Source organism: Pristiophorus japonicus, chromosome 2 (genome assembly GCF_044704955.1).
Source record: "Pristiophorus japonicus isolate sPriJap1 chromosome 2, sPriJap1.hap1, whole genome shotgun sequence".
NCBI lineage: Eukaryota > Metazoa > Chordata > Chondrichthyes > Pristiophoridae > Pristiophorus > Pristiophorus japonicus.
Genome location: NC_091978.1, coordinates 358,585,743 through 358,604,030, shown reverse-complemented (window position 1 = coordinate 358,604,030; position 18,288 = coordinate 358,585,743). Strand labels below are relative to the sequence as shown.

General features: G+C 44.9%; 1 protein-coding gene across 1 annotated transcript in view; it reads right to left on the bottom strand.

Moving 5' to 3' along the window:
• Nucleotides 1-17,495, bottom strand: part of dkk2 (dickkopf WNT signaling pathway inhibitor 2) — a 59,882-nt gene extending 42,387 nt beyond the window's left edge. Inside the window, exon 1 of the mRNA XM_070872584.1 lies at nt 17,014-17,495. Within this exon, the coding sequence (XP_070728685.1) occupies nt 17,014-17,208 (195 nt within the window). The 5' untranslated portion in view covers nt 17,209-17,495. The remainder of the gene's footprint in view (nt 1-17,013) is intronic.
• Between the last annotated feature and the right edge of the window lie 793 nt (nt 17,496-18,288).

Sequence of the window (18,288 nt, the reverse complement as noted above, 5' to 3'; positions counted from 1 at the left end):
TGCTGCAAGTTGGGTTTGGGTGGGCGGAGGGGGGCGGAGGGGGGACACCAAAAATTATTTTACTCAAAAAAAAATTTTTTTTTTAAATCACAAAATATTCACAAGACCCTTTGCTAGCGGATCGCAGCAAAAGAATTAAAAATTAAAAACTTTAACTTACCTGTTTTGCAGGTCTTCATACTTACCGCCGTTCCCAGGGCTGCAACGCAGCTTTTTCCCCGGCGTTTTTTTTAGTCCTAGCTCCGGGTCCTGAGCCAAAAATCGGGCGAAAGTGCTTTTTCCTGTCTTGCACGCCAGCAGTCCGCTCCCCAGCGGTATTTCAAATCCGCTTCAGGGAATTTCCCGCCGCACCGTTTTGCACCAAAAACAGCGAAATAATGCCGAAAAACCGGCGCAAGGTTGGGGAAGTTCCAGCCCTGGAGTCAACCACATTGTGTGGGACTGGACTCACATGTAGACAAGTCCAGGTAGTGTGGCAGCTTCCCTTCCCTGGAGGACATTGGTGAACCAGTTGGGTTTTTGTAACAAATTGAAAGCTTTTCATGGTCATTTTTTTCTGGTGCCACCCCTCAAATTATACAATTTATTGAGTTTAATTTGCTATGTTGAGATTTGAACTCATGACCTCAGGGCTCATTTCGACATTTCTCCTATTTTTTTACATTCTATTATATCTGATTCTTAGGATGTTTTTTATTCATTCATGGGATGAGGGCGTCGCTGGCAAGGCCGGCATTTATTGCCCATCCCTAATTGCCCTTGAGAAGGTGGTGGTGAGCCGCCTTATTGAACCGCTGCAGTCCGTATGGTGAAGGTGCTCCCACAGTGCTGATAGGGAGGGAGTTCCAGGATTTTGACCCAGCAACGATGAAGGAACGGCGATATATTTCCAAATCAGGATGGTGTGTGACTTGGAAGGGAACTTGCAGGTGATGGTGTTCCCAGGCGCCTGTTGCCCTTGTCCTTCTAGGGGGTAGAGGTGGCGGGTTTGGGAGGTGCTGCCGAAGAAGCCTTGGAAAGTTGCTGCAGTGCATCTTGTAGATGGTGCACACTGCAGCCAGGAGGCGCCGGTGGTGGAGGGAGTGAATGTTTAATTACATAAGAACATAAAGAACATAAGAATTAGGAACAGGAGTAGGCCATCTAGCCCCCAGAGCCTGCTCCGCCACTCAACAAGATCATGGCTGATCTGGCCGTGGACTCAGCTCCACTTACCCGCCCGCTCTCCATAACTCTTAATTCCCTTATTGGTTAAAAATCTATCGATCTGTGATTTGAATACATTCAATGAGCTAGCCTCAACTGCATTCCTGGGCAGAGAATTCCACAGATTCACAACCCTCTGGGAGAAGAAATTGCTTCTCAACTCGGTTTTAAATTGGCTCCCCTGTATTTTGAGGCTGTGCCCCCTAGTTCTAGTCTCCCTGACCAGTGGAAACAACCTCTCTGCCTCTATCTTGTCTATCCCTTTCATTATTTTAAATGTTTCTATAAGATCACCCTTCATCTTTCTGAACTCCAACGAGTAAAGACCCAGTCTACTCAATCTATCATCATAAGGTAACCCCCTCATCTCCGGAATCAGCCTAGTGAATCGTCTCTGTACCCCCTCCAAAGCTAGTATATCCTTCCTTAAGTAAGGTGACCAAAACTGCACGCAGTACTCCAGGTGCAGCCTCACCAATACCCTGTACAGTTGCAGCAGGACCTCCCTACTTTTGTACTCCATCCCTCTCGCAATGAAGGCCAACATTCCATTCGCCTTCCTGATTACCTGCTGCACCTGCAAACTAATGTTTTGGGATTCATGCACAAGGACCCCCAGGTCCCTCTGCACCGCAGCATGTTGTAATTTCTCCCCATTCAAATAATATTCCCTTTTACTGTTTTTTTTCCCAAGGTGGATGACCTCACATTTTCCGACATTGTATTCCATCTGCCAAACCTTAGCCCATTCGCTTAACCTATCTAAATCTCTTTGCAGCCTCTCTGTGTCCTCTACACAACCAGCATTCCCACTAATCTTTGTGTCATCTACAAATTTTGTTACACTACACTCTGTCCCCTCTTCCAGGTCATCTATGTATATTGTAAACAGTTGTGGTCCCAGCACCGATCCCTGTGGCACACCACTAACCACTGATTTCCAACCAGAAAAGGACCCATTTATCCCAACTCTCTGCTTTCTGTTAGCCAGCCAATTCTCGATCCATGCTAATACATTTCCTCTGACTCTGCATACCTTTATCTTCTGCAGTAACCATTTGTGTGGCACCTTATCGAATGCCTTTTTAAAATCTAAATACACCACATCCATCGGTACACCTCTATCCACCATGCTCATTATATCCTCAAAGAATTCAAGTAAATTAGTTGAACATGATTTCCCCTTCATGAATCCATGTTGCGTCTCCTTGATTGCACTATTCCTATCTAGATGTCCTGCTATTTCTTCCTTAATGATAGCTTCAAGCATTTTCCCCACTACAGATGTTAAACTAACCGGCCTATAGTTACCTGCCTTTTGTCTGCCCCCTTTTTTAAACAGAGGCGCTACATTAGCTGCTTTCCAATCCGCTGGTACCTCCCCAGAGTCCAGAGAATTTTGGTAGATTATAAAGAATCTGCTATAACTTCCACCATTTCTTTTAATTCCCTGGGATGCATTTCATCAGGACCAGGGGACTTGTCTACCTTGAGTCCCATTAGCCTGTCCAGCACTACCCCCCTAGTCATAGTGATTGTCTTAAGTCCTCCATTCCCACATTCCCGTGACCAGCAATTTTTGGCATGGTTTTTGTGTCTTCCACTGTGAAGACCGAAGCAAAATAATTGTTTACGGTTTCAGCCATTTCTACATTTCCCATTATTAAATCCCCCTTCTTATCTTCTGAAGGACCAACATTTACTTTAGTCACTCTTTTCCGTTTTATATAATCGGTAAAAGCTTTTACTCTCTGTTTTTATGTTTTGCGCAAGTTTACTTTCGTAATCTATCTTTCCTTTCTTTATTGCTATCAGTGATATTAAGTGGTGCAATGCTTAATACCTTTGCATGATTGATGCCTGACATAAAATTGCCAGAGGCATATCATTAAAGAATTTTTAGGCTTTTAATTTTAATTATACTGATCATTATGCAACTGGCACCCTTCTTTTTGTTGTTTTTGTCTCGTGATGTTATTAAAAACACTGCACATTCCAGTCTTGCCGCCCATCGCCAGAAGTTTCGCAATGAAATATTTCAACTCTGTGCTACTCCCCACATTTAACTAAATATAACCATTACGACAGCTCACTGCCTTACTGGGCTCAGGAGCATTGGGACTTTTACATTCAACACCACAAACCACTACTCGCTGAATATCCACTGTTTATCTGTGGCCCAGAACTAGGGAGGAAGGCGCAGGTGCCAACGAATGTGACAACTGTTGTTTCTGAAGGTCAATTTAGAACGGCAACTGTTGTTACTGTTCAAGGCCAATTCTAACTGAGCCTCGGTTTCTACTTGCTATCATCATTTTATTTGTTACCGCACAGAATTGAGTTTCTTTGTCGCTTCCTCAGGTCCCGACTTCTCAATGATTAGATTTTTTTTGCTCCAATGTTTCATGTCCACCCCCACCTAAAGATGCGACTCAGACTGGGATTTTAAAAATTACTTGGGCGGCAGTGTGCTCCTAATGCCCACCCAAGTGATCATTCTTTAAGAAAAGAAGGAAAGACGTGCATTTATATAGTCCTTTTCACGACCACCGGACGCCTCAAAAGCGCTTTACAGCCAATGAAGTTCTTTTATAGTGTAGTCACTGCTGTAATGTGGGAAACACGGCAGCCAATTTGTGCACAGCAAGCTCCCACAGCAATGTGATAATGACAAAAAAATCAGTTTTTTTGTTATGTTGATTGAGGGATAAATATTGGCCCAAGACACTGGGGATAACTCCCCTGCTCTTCTTTGAAATAGTGCCATGAATCTTTTACATCTATCTGAAAGGGCAGACAGGGCCTTGGTTTTAATGTCTCATTTGAAAAAACAGCACCTCTGACAGTGCAGCACTCCCTCAGCACTGCACTAGGCTGTCAGCCTAGATTTATGTGCTCAAGCTTCCTGAGTGGGACCTGAACCCACAACCTTCTGACTCAGAGGCGAGAGTGCTATCCACTGAGCCACGGCTGATGAGACAGCGAGCACCAGCAGAATAATAAACAATGGGAGAAATTTGACACTTGTCTATATTTTAAAAAACGATCAATTTGCAACACATTACTCCAATGTTTTCTTAATTGGCCACCCATTCTCCTACCCTCCATAAACTTCAGAACATTCAAAATCATGCTACCTGTAGCCTATCCAACACCAAGTCCTGCTCACCCATCACCCCTGTCCTCACTGAAGCACATTGGGTCACAGTCCCACAGCACTTGCAATTTAAAATTCTCATCCTTGTGTTTAAATTCCTCCGGCCTTGTCCTGTCCTCTCTCTGTAACCTGCTCCAGATTTGCACTCCCCCTCCGTAACAAACTCTCCTTTCCTCTGAACCTCTTGTATATCCGTTCCTGCCTTTATCTCAGCATTCGTGGTCATGTGATCAGCCTGCACCCTAAATTCCCACCCAACGTCTCCCCCACCCCCATACTCGTCTTCAGCACCTCCGTGTCCTCCTTTAAGACCCTTCTTATAACCCATCTCTGACCTTTTGTCACCCCTCATAAAACAGCACAGCACAGGAGGCTATTTGGCCCATCGAGTTTGCGCCAACTCTTTCGTAGGGCAATCCAGTTAGTCCCACTCCCCTGCTCTTTCCCCATATCCCTGCAACTTTTTCTCCTTCAAGTATTTATCCAATTCCCCTTTGAAGGCTATATTAATTCTGTTTCCTCCACCATATCAGGCAGTGCATTCCAGATCCTAACCACTCATTGCATTAAAATTGTTTTCCTCATATTGCCTCTGGTTCTTTTGCCAATCGCCTTAAATCAGTGCCCTCTGGTTATTGACCCTTCAGCCATTGGAAACAGTTTATAATTACTTAATCTATCTAAACCCTCCTTGATTTTAAACATCTTTATCAAATCTCTTCTAGCCTTCTCTGCTCTGAGAAGAACCCCAGCTTCTCCAGTCTCTCCACGTAGCTTTGGCTCAGTGTCTTTACACCACTCTGAAGCACCATAGGATTTTTTCTATTGTGGTGTCAGCCTTGATTCAGTGGTCGCACGCCCGCCTCGGAGTCAAAAGGTTGTGAGTTCAAGTCCCACTCTAGTGAGATCCCACGGCACTATTTGAAAAAGAGCAAGGGCGTTCTCCCCGGTGTCCTGGCCGATATTCATCCCTCAATCAACATCACTAAAGCAGATTATCTGATCATTTAATCTCATTGCTGCTTGTGGGACCTTGCTGTGCTCAAATTAGCTGCTGCATTTCCTATGCTACAACAGTGACTACACTTCAAGGGTACTTCATTAGCTGTAACCACATGTTGGGATGTCCTGAGGTTGTGGAAGGCACTATATAAATGCAAGTTCTTTCTTTAAAGGTCAAAATAATTGTAAGTTGGTGTTATTTGTACCTGAGACCATTCAGTCTCTCGTACGGCATGAGAATTGTTTAGCACAGAAAATCAGATCTTACTCGAGAGTTTCGGTGTACTGCAATTAAGTGACACATATTAAATAACAACCGAAAATACTGGAAATACTCAGCAGGTCAGGCAGCATCTGTGGAGACCCTTCGTCAGAACTGGAAAAAGTTAGAGATGCAACAGGTTTTTAAGCAAATGCAGAGGCAGGGAAAGTGGGGAGGGGAGGAAAGAACAAAAGAGAAGGTCTGTGATAGGGTGGAAGGCAGGAGAGATTAGAGACACAAAAGGGATGACGGTGCAAGGCAAAAGGAGATGGTAATGGGACAAGTTAAGAAACAAAAGATGAGTCTAGATAGGGTGTAAATGGAAATGGCAGAAACAACAACAGCAGTGGGAAAGAGAAAAAAAGACAAAAAAAAAAGAGAGGTATGGGTTACGGTGTGAAATTTTTTAACTCGATGTTGAGTCCAGAAGGCTATAAAGTGCCTAAACGAAAGATGAGATGCGGTTCTTCGAACTTACCTTGAGCTTCATTGGAACAGTAAGAGGCCAAGGATGGAGAGATCAGATTGGGAGTGGAGCGGAGAATTAAAGTGACAGGCGAGCGGAAGCTCGGGGTCACCCTTGCAGACTGACATGTATTATTGGGTTGATCTATTAAGCATGTTATGCTTCAATCAGGTACAAATACTTGCGTGTTAAGCTTAATGGCTCCTTTCATTGCTCAGGAAATGTATCAGTAAGCAATCACCATATAGACCAAGCAAGTCTCAGATGCAATGAATTGGTCTGCACTGAGTTAACTTATCTCAGTCAATGGGGAAGTAAGGAACCTTATAATTGGCTTAATTGCTTGTATAAAACAGGATAAAATCAGCCCCTGGACACTATTGCAATGGAATACTGGAAATATGCAGATGCCGGATGAAGATAGGAATGGGACTTGCTGTGATGCCCCAAGCAGTCAAATAGTTTCATGCACAAATAACAGTCACTTGGGTGAGGCATGAATTGTACCTTAGGAGATGAGGCAAAAGTAGTGATATACTTGGGTTTAGGGACTGTACACAATGTGCATATTAGAATCCTATATTTGGATCAGGTTGGGCACCTGTGTATACAATACTCATCCTTTCGCAAGTGGAAAGTGATATAGTTGCAAGCCGTGTGGAGTGCCATGTACAACACACGCACCAGCATGGTAAACTGTCTGACACAAGTCTGCTCCTGTTCAAGAGACAGGGGAGGAAAGTTGTCGCTGGTGAACAGGAGGTGAAACCTATCAACCCCCAGAAATGGAGGGAGTGATTCTAATCTGCAGCTTTGTGATTGCATCGGGCGGGGGTGGGACGGAAGAGATTGGGACAGTGAATCAACTGGCAATCCTTGTCCATACAGACGTGCTGCCTTCCAACTTCAGCCCAAGAGAGAAAAGATCACAGATAGTATCCTGACTGATTAACATCCCCTACCTTTACACCCACTCTAGGCAGCTTTGAAAGTATAGGGCTTTTAGATGTTTAAACTTCCCTCATTATATCATATCACTTTCAGTTTATAAAAGCCTTGCCTTTAATCTCATTTGTTTCTCTGTCTGTCTGTCTCGTTTTGTCTCAATTTTTTTTAATGCACAAAGTGAAACGAGACATTTAAATATCATTTTCTCAGACACATTGCTGTTTATACCACAAGTATCAGTTTACCACCAATGCCACTTAGAGCCACTACTGACCATGTGTATCCCATACACGCACTGACCTTTTATTCACTCCGCTCCCGTTTACTATCTGGCTCCCTCCCAAGCTCTTTCCTTCTTCCATCTATTACTCTCCCAGTCTGTTCCATTCCTGCTACTCTTTCTCTCTTTTCGTGGCGGAGAATGTTTTTCAACCAGAGAGTGGTGGGGGTCTGGAACGCACTACCTGAAAGGGTGGTAGAGGCAGAAACCCTCATCACATTTAAAAAATATTTGGATATGCACTTCAAATGCCGTAACACACAAAGCTACGGACCAAGAGGCCGGTATGGACATGATCCCGAATGGCCTCCTTCTGTGCTGTAAACGTCTACGATTCTATGATTGTTTCAACCATTTAGTTACCAATCATTGGTATATATTCTAGAAATGCTGCACAGTGCAGATTCACTGGGCTGCAGCTCAGCATGCGGAAATACAAAGAAAGACGTGAAACATTGGGGCTGTTTTCACTAGAATGGAGAGAGTAAGTGCTGATTGGACAGAGATGTTTAATATTGTGAAGGAATGGAACAGACCATTTCCGGTGATTGAGGGGGTCTCGAGCGAGGAAATATAAATAAATATATAAATATAAAGCATAATATAAATAATTATAAGATTAACGGGGAAAAATTCGGTAGGGAGCGGTCACACTTGTGCGGCGCGAGACTTTGCGCCAGGCGCAGAGGTCTCGCCTCTTGCGGGAAATTGGGGTTCGCGCCCCCGAAAGGAAGTGGAGCGCTAAATCAAACGCTCCAATTCTTTTCTGGGGCGGTAGTGGGGCAGATGCCTCAGGAGCGGGGCTGCATAGTGCTGCTGTGTAGGAAGGGCTCATCCTTTAATTAAAAGGGAAGGGCCCAAGCTGCATACACTTCAGCAAAAAAAAAAGGTCCTACTTGGACCACCGGGGAGTGTGGTTGTGCCGGCTGACATAGAAACAAAGAAAATAGGTGCAGGAGTAGGCCATTCGGCCCTTCAAGCCTGCACCACCATTCAATAGGATCATGGTTGATCATTTACCTACATACCCCTTGATCCCTTTAGCCGTAAGGGCCATATCTAACTCCCTCTTGAATATATCCAATGGACTGGCATCAACAACTCTCTGCGGCAGGGAATTCCACAGGTTAACAACTCTCTGAGTGAAGAAGTTTCTCCTCATCTCAGTCCTAAATGGCTTACCCCTAATCCTTAGAATATGTCCCTTGGTTCTAGACTTCCCCAACATTGGGAACATTCTCCTTGCATCTAACTTGTTCAGTCCCGTCAGAATTTTATATGTTTCTATAAGATCCCCTCTCATCCTTCTAAACTCCAGTGAATACAGGCCCAGTTGATCCAGTCTCTCCTCATATGTCAGTCCTGCCATCCCAGGAATCAGTCCAGCCATCCCAGGAATCAGTCTTGTGAACCTTCGCTGCACTCCCTCAATAGCAAGAATGTCTTTCCTCAGATTAGGAGACCAAAACTCAACACAATATTCCAGGTGAGGCCTCACTAAGGCCCTGTACAACTGCAGTAAGACCTCCTTGCTCCTATACTTAAATCCCCTAGCTATGAAGGCCAACATACTATTTGCCTTCTTCACCACCCACTGTACCTGCATGCCAACTTTCAATGACTGATGTACCATGACACCCAGGTCTCGTTGCACCTCCCCTTTTCCTAATCTTCCGCCATTCAGATAATATTCTGCCTTCGTGTTTTTGCCACCAAAGTGGATAACCTCACATTTATCCACATTATACTGCATCTGCCATGCATTTGCCACTCACCTAACCTGTCCAAGTCATCCTGCAGCCTCTTAGCGTCCTCCTCACAGCTCACACCGCCACCCAGCTTAGTGTTATTGGCAAACTTGGAGAAATTACACTCAATTCCTTCATCTAAATCATTGATATATATTGTAAAGAGCTGGGGTCCCAGCACTGAGCCCTGCGGCACCCCACTAGTTACTGCCTGCCATTCTGAAAAGGACCCATTTATCCCGACTCTCTGCTTCCTGTCTGCCAACCAGTTCTCTATCCACGTCAGTACATTACCCCCAATACCATGTGCTTTAATTTTGCACACCAATCTCTTGTGTGGGACCTTGTCAAAAGCCTTTTGAAAGTCCAAATACACCACATCCACTGGTTCTCCCTTGTCCACTCTACTAGTTACATCCTCAAAAAATTCCAGAAGATTTGTCAAGCATGATTTCCCTTTCATAAATCCATGCTGACTTGGACCGATCCGGTCACTGCTTTCCAAATGTGCTGCTATTTCATCTTTAATAATTGATTCCAACATTTTCCCCGCTACTGATTTCAGGCTAATTCTCCGTTTTCTTGCTCCCTCTTTTTTTTTAAACAGTGGGGTTACATTAGCTACCCTCCAGTCCATAGGAACTGATCCAGAGTTGATAGACTGTTGGAAAATGATCACCAATGCATCCACTATTTCTCGGGCCACTTCCTTAAGTACTCTGGGATGAAGACTATCAGGCCCCGGGGATTTATCGGCCTTCAATCCCATCAATTTCCCTAACACAATTTCCTTCAGTTCCTCCTTCCCACTAGACCCTCAGTCCCCTAGTATTTCCGGAAGGTTATTTGTGTCTTCCTTCATGAAGACAGAACCAAAGTATTTGTTCAATTGGTCCGTCATTTCTTTGTTCCCCATTATAAATTCACCTGAATCTGACTGCAAGGGACCTATGTTTGTCTTCACTAATCTTTTTCTCTTCACATATCTATAGAAGCCTTTGCAGTCAGTTTTTGTGTTCCTAGCAAGCTTCCGCTCATACTCTATTTTCCCCCTCCTAATTAAACCCTTTGTCCTCCTCTGCTGAATTATAAAATTCTCCCAGTCCTCAGGTTTGTTGCTTTTTCTGGCCAATTTATATGCCTCTTCCTTGGAGTTAACACTATCCTTAAATTCCCTTGTTCGCCACGGTTGAGCCACCTTCCCCGTTTTATTTTTACTCCAGACAGGGATGTACAATTGTTGAAGTTCATCCATGTGATCTATCCAGGCACGGACCCCGTGTTCAAAGCTGCCAACGGGGCACAGGAAAACTAATCGGCAATTTCTTTTTTAGCAGCAGCACACCTCCCCTTTAACGTTCGCCCCATGGAGCATCCCCCTGAAGCTGTCTCTGTCACCGCCCTGCGGAGCTTCAGGGGGCGAGACCCAGTTTAGTGTCCGGGGCACTAACGGAGCGCAGCGCGTGGTGGTGACGTCAGCATCGCCGGTGCAGTGGAGCGGGTTGCTACGGGTTACCACCACCGCTAAACTCCTGCCGAATTTAGCGGGGACCAAGGTGCAAATGACCCGAATTTCTAGGCTTAGATGTGAGAGATTTAGGACAGTGACTCTTCTCCACAGACAGCTGTTAGTGATTGAAGCAGAGGACATTTAAGAATATGTTCGGTAAGTGGTTGAAGGAAAATGGGAATAAAGGGATATGGGAACAGGGCAGAAACACAGGATTAAGCGGAACACCACCAATGCGGACTGGTTTGGCCGAACGGACAGTTCTTGCGTTGTAATTTCTATGTAATCATCCTGAGGAGCCATACCATAGAATCAAATTTCTGCTTTGTAATCATCAATAGGTGTGTCAACTTTTAGATTCATTTTTAAAAGGGCATTATTGTACCTTAAATATCGCATGCAATGCTTCTAACCAGTTTCTTAAGCATGCAATGATATGATGTAATTTACTTTCCCATCAAGCGATTGGTATTGAAATAGGACAATGTGTTACTTATGCATGATGTCATAGTGATGGGAATCTTCTCGTCCTGGCTTGTCTGGGCTCGCTCCTCTGCAAGAAGGTAATGAGTTCCTCTTTTAAAAGGTAATGATGCATGTACCTCTTAAGAACCCATAAGTGGTGCTGCCTTTGATTTGCTACTTTCATTCTAACCAAACAATCATTTAATACACACCAACATCCTCTAACAGTGTAAATGATTGTTCCAGTTTCAGACTGAATTTTTGACACAAGATGTCAGCCTTGACTCAGTGGTAGCAGTCTTGCCTCTGAGTCAGAAGGCTGTCAGTTCAAGTCCCACTCAAGCACATAATCCAGTGCAGTGCTGGGGGAGTTTGCATTGTCGGAGGTGCTGCCTTTTGGATGAGATATTAAAACAATGCCCTCTAAGTGGGCATAAAAGATCCCCTGGCGCTATTTGAAGAACAGGGAAGTTCTCCCTGGAGTCCCTATCCATGTTTATCCCTCAACCAACACCTAAAACAGACTACCTGGTCATTTTTCTCATTACTGTTTATGGGACATTGAACGTGTGTGAAAATTGGCTGTTGCTTTTCCTACATTACAAGAGTGACTACACTTCAAAAAGTACGTCATTGGCTGTGAAGCACTTTGGGACATCCAGATGTCGTTATATAAATGCAAGTTCTTTCTTTGCACATAGGGTAGTGGGGAATAGGTGGTCTCCTTTGCCAACAATAGCCTTCCATTAAAAAACTGGACCTTAAAAATGCAGATCGACTATTCGGTTAGCATAAAGTCACTTGCTTATTAATTATATGGTAACTCTAACCTCATCACATGCTATCACTGCTATCAACACATGCATTATCTAAACAAGCCTCTCTGACCACTATGGTATGGTATGTGAGAGGGATTGACTGACTTGAATCCCTTTCACTAAGACCCCCTGCTTAATCAACATAACAAAAACAGATTATCTGGTCATTATCACATTGCTGTTTGTGGGAGCTTGCTGTGTGAAAATTGGCTGCCGCATTTCCCACATTACAACAGTGACTACACTTCAAAAGTACTTCATTAGCTGTGAAGTGCTTGGAGGCATCTAGTAGTCATGAAAGATGCTATATGAATCTCTCTTTCTTTCTTTCTTTCCATCTTTCTACTTCCAACTCCAAAATGTAGCCCATCTCTGCCCCGCCTCAGCCCATTTGCTGCTGAAACCCTTATCCATGCTTTTGTTACCTCCAGACTCGACTATTCCAATGCTCTCCTAACCAGCCTCCCATCCTCAACCCTCCATAAACTTTAGCTTATCCAAAACTTTGCTGCCCGTGTCCTAACTCGCACTGAATCCCACTCAGTCATCACTCGTGTTCACTGAGCTACGTTGAATCCCGGTCCATCAAGGCCTCAAATTTAATATTCCCATCCTTCTGTCAGATCTCTCCATGGCCTCACCCCTCCCCTATCTCTAAGTTTCTCCAGCTGTGCAATCCTCCTGGAGCTCTGCATTCCTCCAACTCCAGCCTCTTATGCATCCCCCCATTGCCGGCCATGCCTTCACCCATCTAAGCGCTAAGCTCTGGAATTCCCACCCTAGAGTTCTCCACCTTTCTACCTCTCTTTCCGCTTTTCAGATGCTGCTTAAAACCTACCACTTTGAGCAAGTTTTTAGTCACCCCTCCTAATATCTCTTCCTTTGGCTTGGTGTCAATTTTTATTTGATTAAGCTCCTGAGAGATGCCTGGGCATGTTTTACTACGTTAATGGTGCTATATAAATGCAAGTCATTGTTGTTTGTCTGGAACTTCCTAAAAGTTATTCTGCTGCTTTAAGCCCAGGTACCCCAAGGATTAATTCTAACATATATACGAATACACATATTCAGACTAACATCCATAGATGTGTATACATTGACAAGTGGATGCGCCAAATGATTAAATCTGATATTCCCACTTAAGTGCAAGTGTCTGCACCAGCCAGGGCTCTGGTTATGTTCATCTCCATGACCATGCTGATTGTTAGACCAAGACAAACTACTTCCCCTTGCCCAGAACAGTAGAACCAGAGGACTTGGCCTGCGCTCGATGGAGGGGATAAATTCAAAACCAATCTGTAGCGAGTGATCAATCTATGGTACAGGCTCCCTCGGGAGATGGTGGAAGCTGTTAGTGTGGATGAATTCAAATACATTTCTTTCTTTAGATAGATTTCTTTCAGTAAATAAAATTTTGAGATACAATAGATGAGTAACTTGAGACATGATGTGTGGTGAGTGTAGCGTGCTTGGGAGGAACAGGTAACTTTGGACCTATAGTTCCCAAAGCTCTCCACTACTGGGACTTTTCTCGTGTCATCTCCGGATCTTTTATAGACCAATTAATAGAGACTGATTGGTCAATAACTCCATTACAAGAACATAAGAATTAGGAGCAGGAGTAGGCTCCGCTATTCAGCAAGATCATGGCTGATCTTTTACCTCAACACTTTCCTGTACTATCCCCATATCCCTTGATTCCCTTAATATCCCTATCGTTGCATCACGTAGCTACCAGGATGGTAGAAGGCGAATTAGATGGACCGTGATCTTTTCTCACCTAGCAATTCCTATGTGCCTATTCTCCTCTCTTATAGCTGACATCTAGGGGGTACATTTTCATCACCACCGCCTGGGTGGTAATCTCCTGCTCGCCATGTGTTTAGGGCCGTGATTTTCAAATTTTTCCCTGGAAAAAATTGGCACATTCCCCATGACCCCCTCACCACAACTATTGATTCACTCCCAACCCTCCCGGAGACTAAGATCTGAGACACAGCATTAGCTACTTATTGCAAAACTGTACCATCATTGCTGTAAAAACCTTAGCAAGTCATCAAAAACAGAAAATAAAGTACAAAACGCTGATGATAAAATCTGAAGACCTCACAAACCACAGGAATTCCCTCAAGGAACCCCAGTTTGGAAACTTATGATGTAGGCTCTAGAGGTTTGAGCTAAATCGATAAACTAGCAATTAAAAAATGTTGAACTCCATGTTAATTTGTTAACCAAAAATATAAACATAACATTTTACATAATAACTTGTACAATTTTACTTTCAGTAATGTGAGTTTACGTTTATGAGCTTCAACCAAATTACTGAAAAGGAGGAAATGACTCCTGGTATCCTTATTAATAACAGCATTTCATGAGAGCACAGCCAGTCTTGTGAGGTGAACAAAGATAAAATATTTGCTGCAGTTTTTAATCTTTATCTGATGGAATGCAATGACACCCTTTCCCTGCACATAAAAAGATTGTGAGAAAGAAAGAAAGGCAGAAAGAAAAAGGAAGAAAGGAAGGAAGGATGGAGAGAGAGAGAGAGAGAGAGAGAGAGAAAGGAAGGAAGGAAGGAAGGAAGGAAGGAGGGAGAGAAAGAGAAAGAAAAAAAATGGTAGGTTGGTAAAAATAAGGAACTTGCATTTTTATAACAGCTTTCACCATTTCAGGTTGTTCAAAGCGTTTTCCAGCCAATAAAGAACTTTTGAAGTCTAGTCACTGTTGTAAAATAAGAAATGTGGCAGACAATTTTTACACAAGGTTCCACAGACAGCAATGTGATAATGACCAGATAATCTACTCCAGTGATATTGGTTAAGGGATAATTATTGACCAGGACTTCAGCGAGAACTCCTCTACTTTTTTTCGAATAGTGCAAAGGAACCTTTATATCCACCTGCGAGGGCAGGTTTAACGTTTCATCCAAAAAAGCAGCATCTTCAATAGTGCAACACTCCCTCAGCACTGCGCTGGAGGGTCAGCCTAGATTATGTGATCAAGTCTCTGGAGTAGGACTTGCACCTACAATCTTCTGAATCACAGACAAGAGCGCTGCCAACTGAGCCATGGCTGACACCCAAATAAACACCAAAGTATAATAAAACTAAATAAATACTGAAAAGTCAAGAGCCTGCATATACCAGGTAACTTCATCATGACTCATTAATAGTAGTTCTGGTGAAAACTCATCGAACTAAAACGTTAACTCGGTTTCTGGCTCCACAGATGCTGCCTGACCTGCTGAGTACTGTACTTCCAACAGTTTCTGTTCCTATTGAAGAATTATTTGAGCTGAAGAAACGTAAAGCACCGTCATTGCAATATCCGTGCATGGCAAAGTAAACTTTCCTTGTGCTCTTCACCCTTACAATGTGCACGATTTTCAGATATTAAACCTTGCACTTAATCTTAAAAAGGGGATGGGGGTCCATTTAGATTTACCAAATAAACTCAATTTACAAGAGAGTCTTCTAACTGCTGCGTAACTTTGACTTTGAAATTGAAACACAGAAACAGGATGTCCAGCCCACCCAGTCCGTGCCGGTGTTTATTATCCACACAAGCAGTAGCTTGAATCTCAGGTGTCCGTCCTGTTCCCGTATCCCTTTATTTCCCCGATTCCTTCAACCCTCTAGCTAACCCAGTCTGTAATGTTAACATGGGGTGTTTGAATTTCCTTGGGAATTCTCCCACTCTGTCGCTGTGACTTTGGCGGAGACAACAGCCACAACAGGCAGCGGAAAGAGCGCGCGGCAAACCTGTCCCACCCTCCCTTACCCTCAACGATTATCTGTCCCACCTGTGACAGGGACCATGGCTCTCGTATTGGACTGTTTGGTCACCTAAGGACTCATTTTAAGAGTGGAAGCAAGTCTTCCTCGATTCCGAGGGACTGCCTATGATGATGATGCATTTATACAGCATTTAGTAAAACGTCGCAAAGTGCTTCACTCACATGGACAGGGGTTCTGCCAAAGATATGGCGGGTTAAGCGGGAAAATTCATCCCCTTTGATGGTCTCTGCTTCACTCACTGTAACATTGTCCCTCCTGTTTTCTGTACTAAATCTCTGGCATTTACCTTCTGTCTAGGTCCCCTCAATCTAGAGCTCTTCAACCACTGGAAAGACTCTATTTCTATCTGCACTGCCCCATCCCTTCATGATTTGAAACATGTCCATCAAATCTCCCTGTAATCTCCTCGATTTGAAGCCCCAATCTTTCAACGTGTTGGAACAAATGTTTTCAAAATCATTTTAATGTCGCCGGAGGAAACTTGGTGGTTATATTAGTTGTAGACCGATGTTTCTCCAGTTTCTGTTCAAACAGCCCGTGAACTGGTTTCCTGGCAGTTAACATAAACCTCATTGTGGTGAAATGGGATCCTCCACATTCTCTACCTGCCCCCCATCCCCACCCCCAGTGCACAGCAAAAATAGACTCCGCCATCAATACCGGTCAAATTCTCTTTTGAACCATACCCAAGCAGAAGGCAGACCGATGACTCTTATAGATAACTTGGTCCCTATGGTCAGCTGCCATTGGGAGCTGGCAGGAGTCCCCAGTTCCCTACCCAACCATAAGATGTCATTTCCCTGAGCAGAGAGGTCAATAACCAGGGGGCATAGATTTAAAGTAAGGGCTAGAAGTCAGCTGAGGAAAAGTGTTTTCACCCAGAGGGTGGTGGGAGGCGGTGGGAGTCTGGAACTCACTGCCTGAAAGGGTGGTAGAGGCACCTCATGGTGAAATGGGACTTTCACGCTCTTTACCTTCCCCCCCAGTGCACACCAAAAAAACAGACCCTGCATTCAGAAAGTACTCGGATGTGTACTTGAAGTGCTGCAACCTGCGGTGTACCGGACCAAGAGCTGGAGTGGGATTAGGCTGGGTAGCTCTTTGTCCCAGCCGGCACAGACGCGACGGGCCGAAATGGTCTCTTTCCATGCCGTAAATGTCTGTAATGACACTATCCTATGTTGCTATGACACATCCGTGGACTGCAAGTCCTTAATCCCCGAAAGAAACCTTCCCATAACGATGCCATGAACCCCCCCGCCCCCCCCTCTCCTCCCAACTGATTCCTGCTGGGAGCCCCCTCCCCAATGCTGACATTGGACCAGGCTGAGGTCCCCTCGCCTTGACCACTCACCTGACTGCCCGGGGGGTTCTTCTTGTTGACTTTCGCCTGCTGGACGCCGACAGAGCGGTTGGCGGGGGGCTGGTCGGAGGTCTGCCCGCCGGCCGGAGATTTGATGGAGTTGACCTTGGACCTGGCGCTGTCAATCCTTTGAACGCTCAGGATGAGGAGTGCGGTCCAGAGCAAGAGAGAGCCCGCTAGAGACATCGTTAGGCGGGCAGAACAGAACGAGAGAGGGAGGGAGAGCGAGAGAGAGAGAGAGAGAGGGAGGGAGAGCGAGAGAGAGAGGGAAGGAGTGAGAGGGAGAAAGGACTTTAAAAAAAAAAGGAAGCAATTTAAGAGAAAATCCCAAACCTAGGAGGATTAGTCACGACTGGATGGATAGACCGTGCTGTCTGGATATCCCAATGAAATTGATTTATCGCTTGTTAATTTCTTTCAGGGAAGTTGCTCGTTGTCTGAAGTTGATCCTGAGATCGGCGTCTGCGCCTCTCCTGTACTCAACCTCTTTATTTATAGACCTCCGCCTGACTCCCTCCGCCCTCCCCTCCCCAATTCAGGAGATGACAGGAGGGAGGGAGGGTCGAATGCAGGCGGGTCTCTCCCCTCCTCCTCCTCAACCACCTCCCTCCCCATCCCCGTTCCCGTTCCCCAGGAGACTTATGCCCAACTTGGAAAGACACAGCGAGCGAGCAACAGTGCGGATCAAGGCAGCCGCGGCTGGCAGGGGAAGCGAGGAGGGAGTCTCTGCCTCCCCTGCGGCCACACTGTCCTTTCGCCCGCCACCGAGCCACGGCTCAGACCTCGGCCACTTGGGGAACACATCGAGACTCGACCATCCACCGGGGGCACCGTCCAATACCCCCAAATCGGGGCAACAGCACCAAAAAACACGCTGCAGGATTGAGACAGGGATCCTAATCGCTTGAAATTTCTATCGCAAATTTTAAATTAGACCGAGATGTTCCAGTTCGCAGTCTCCAGTGTATTAACATCTCATCACAGTGCTAGAGACATCGTCAGGCGGGCAGAAGAGAGCGAGGGAGGGAGGGAGGGAGGGAGAGGGGGAAGTGTATCAAGTCCAGAGGGTGGGATTAGCAGTGGGATTGGGTCACTATCAGAGATATTGGCAAAACCTGTCATTTTCCACAGGATCCCGGACTTGCACTATCAGGTCGTCCTCTGTCTCATCTTAAACTCTCGCTGGACTGTCAAAGATCACTGATCTCTCGCTGGACTGTCAAAGATCACTGATCTCTCGTTTGACTCCCAAAGATCACGGATCTC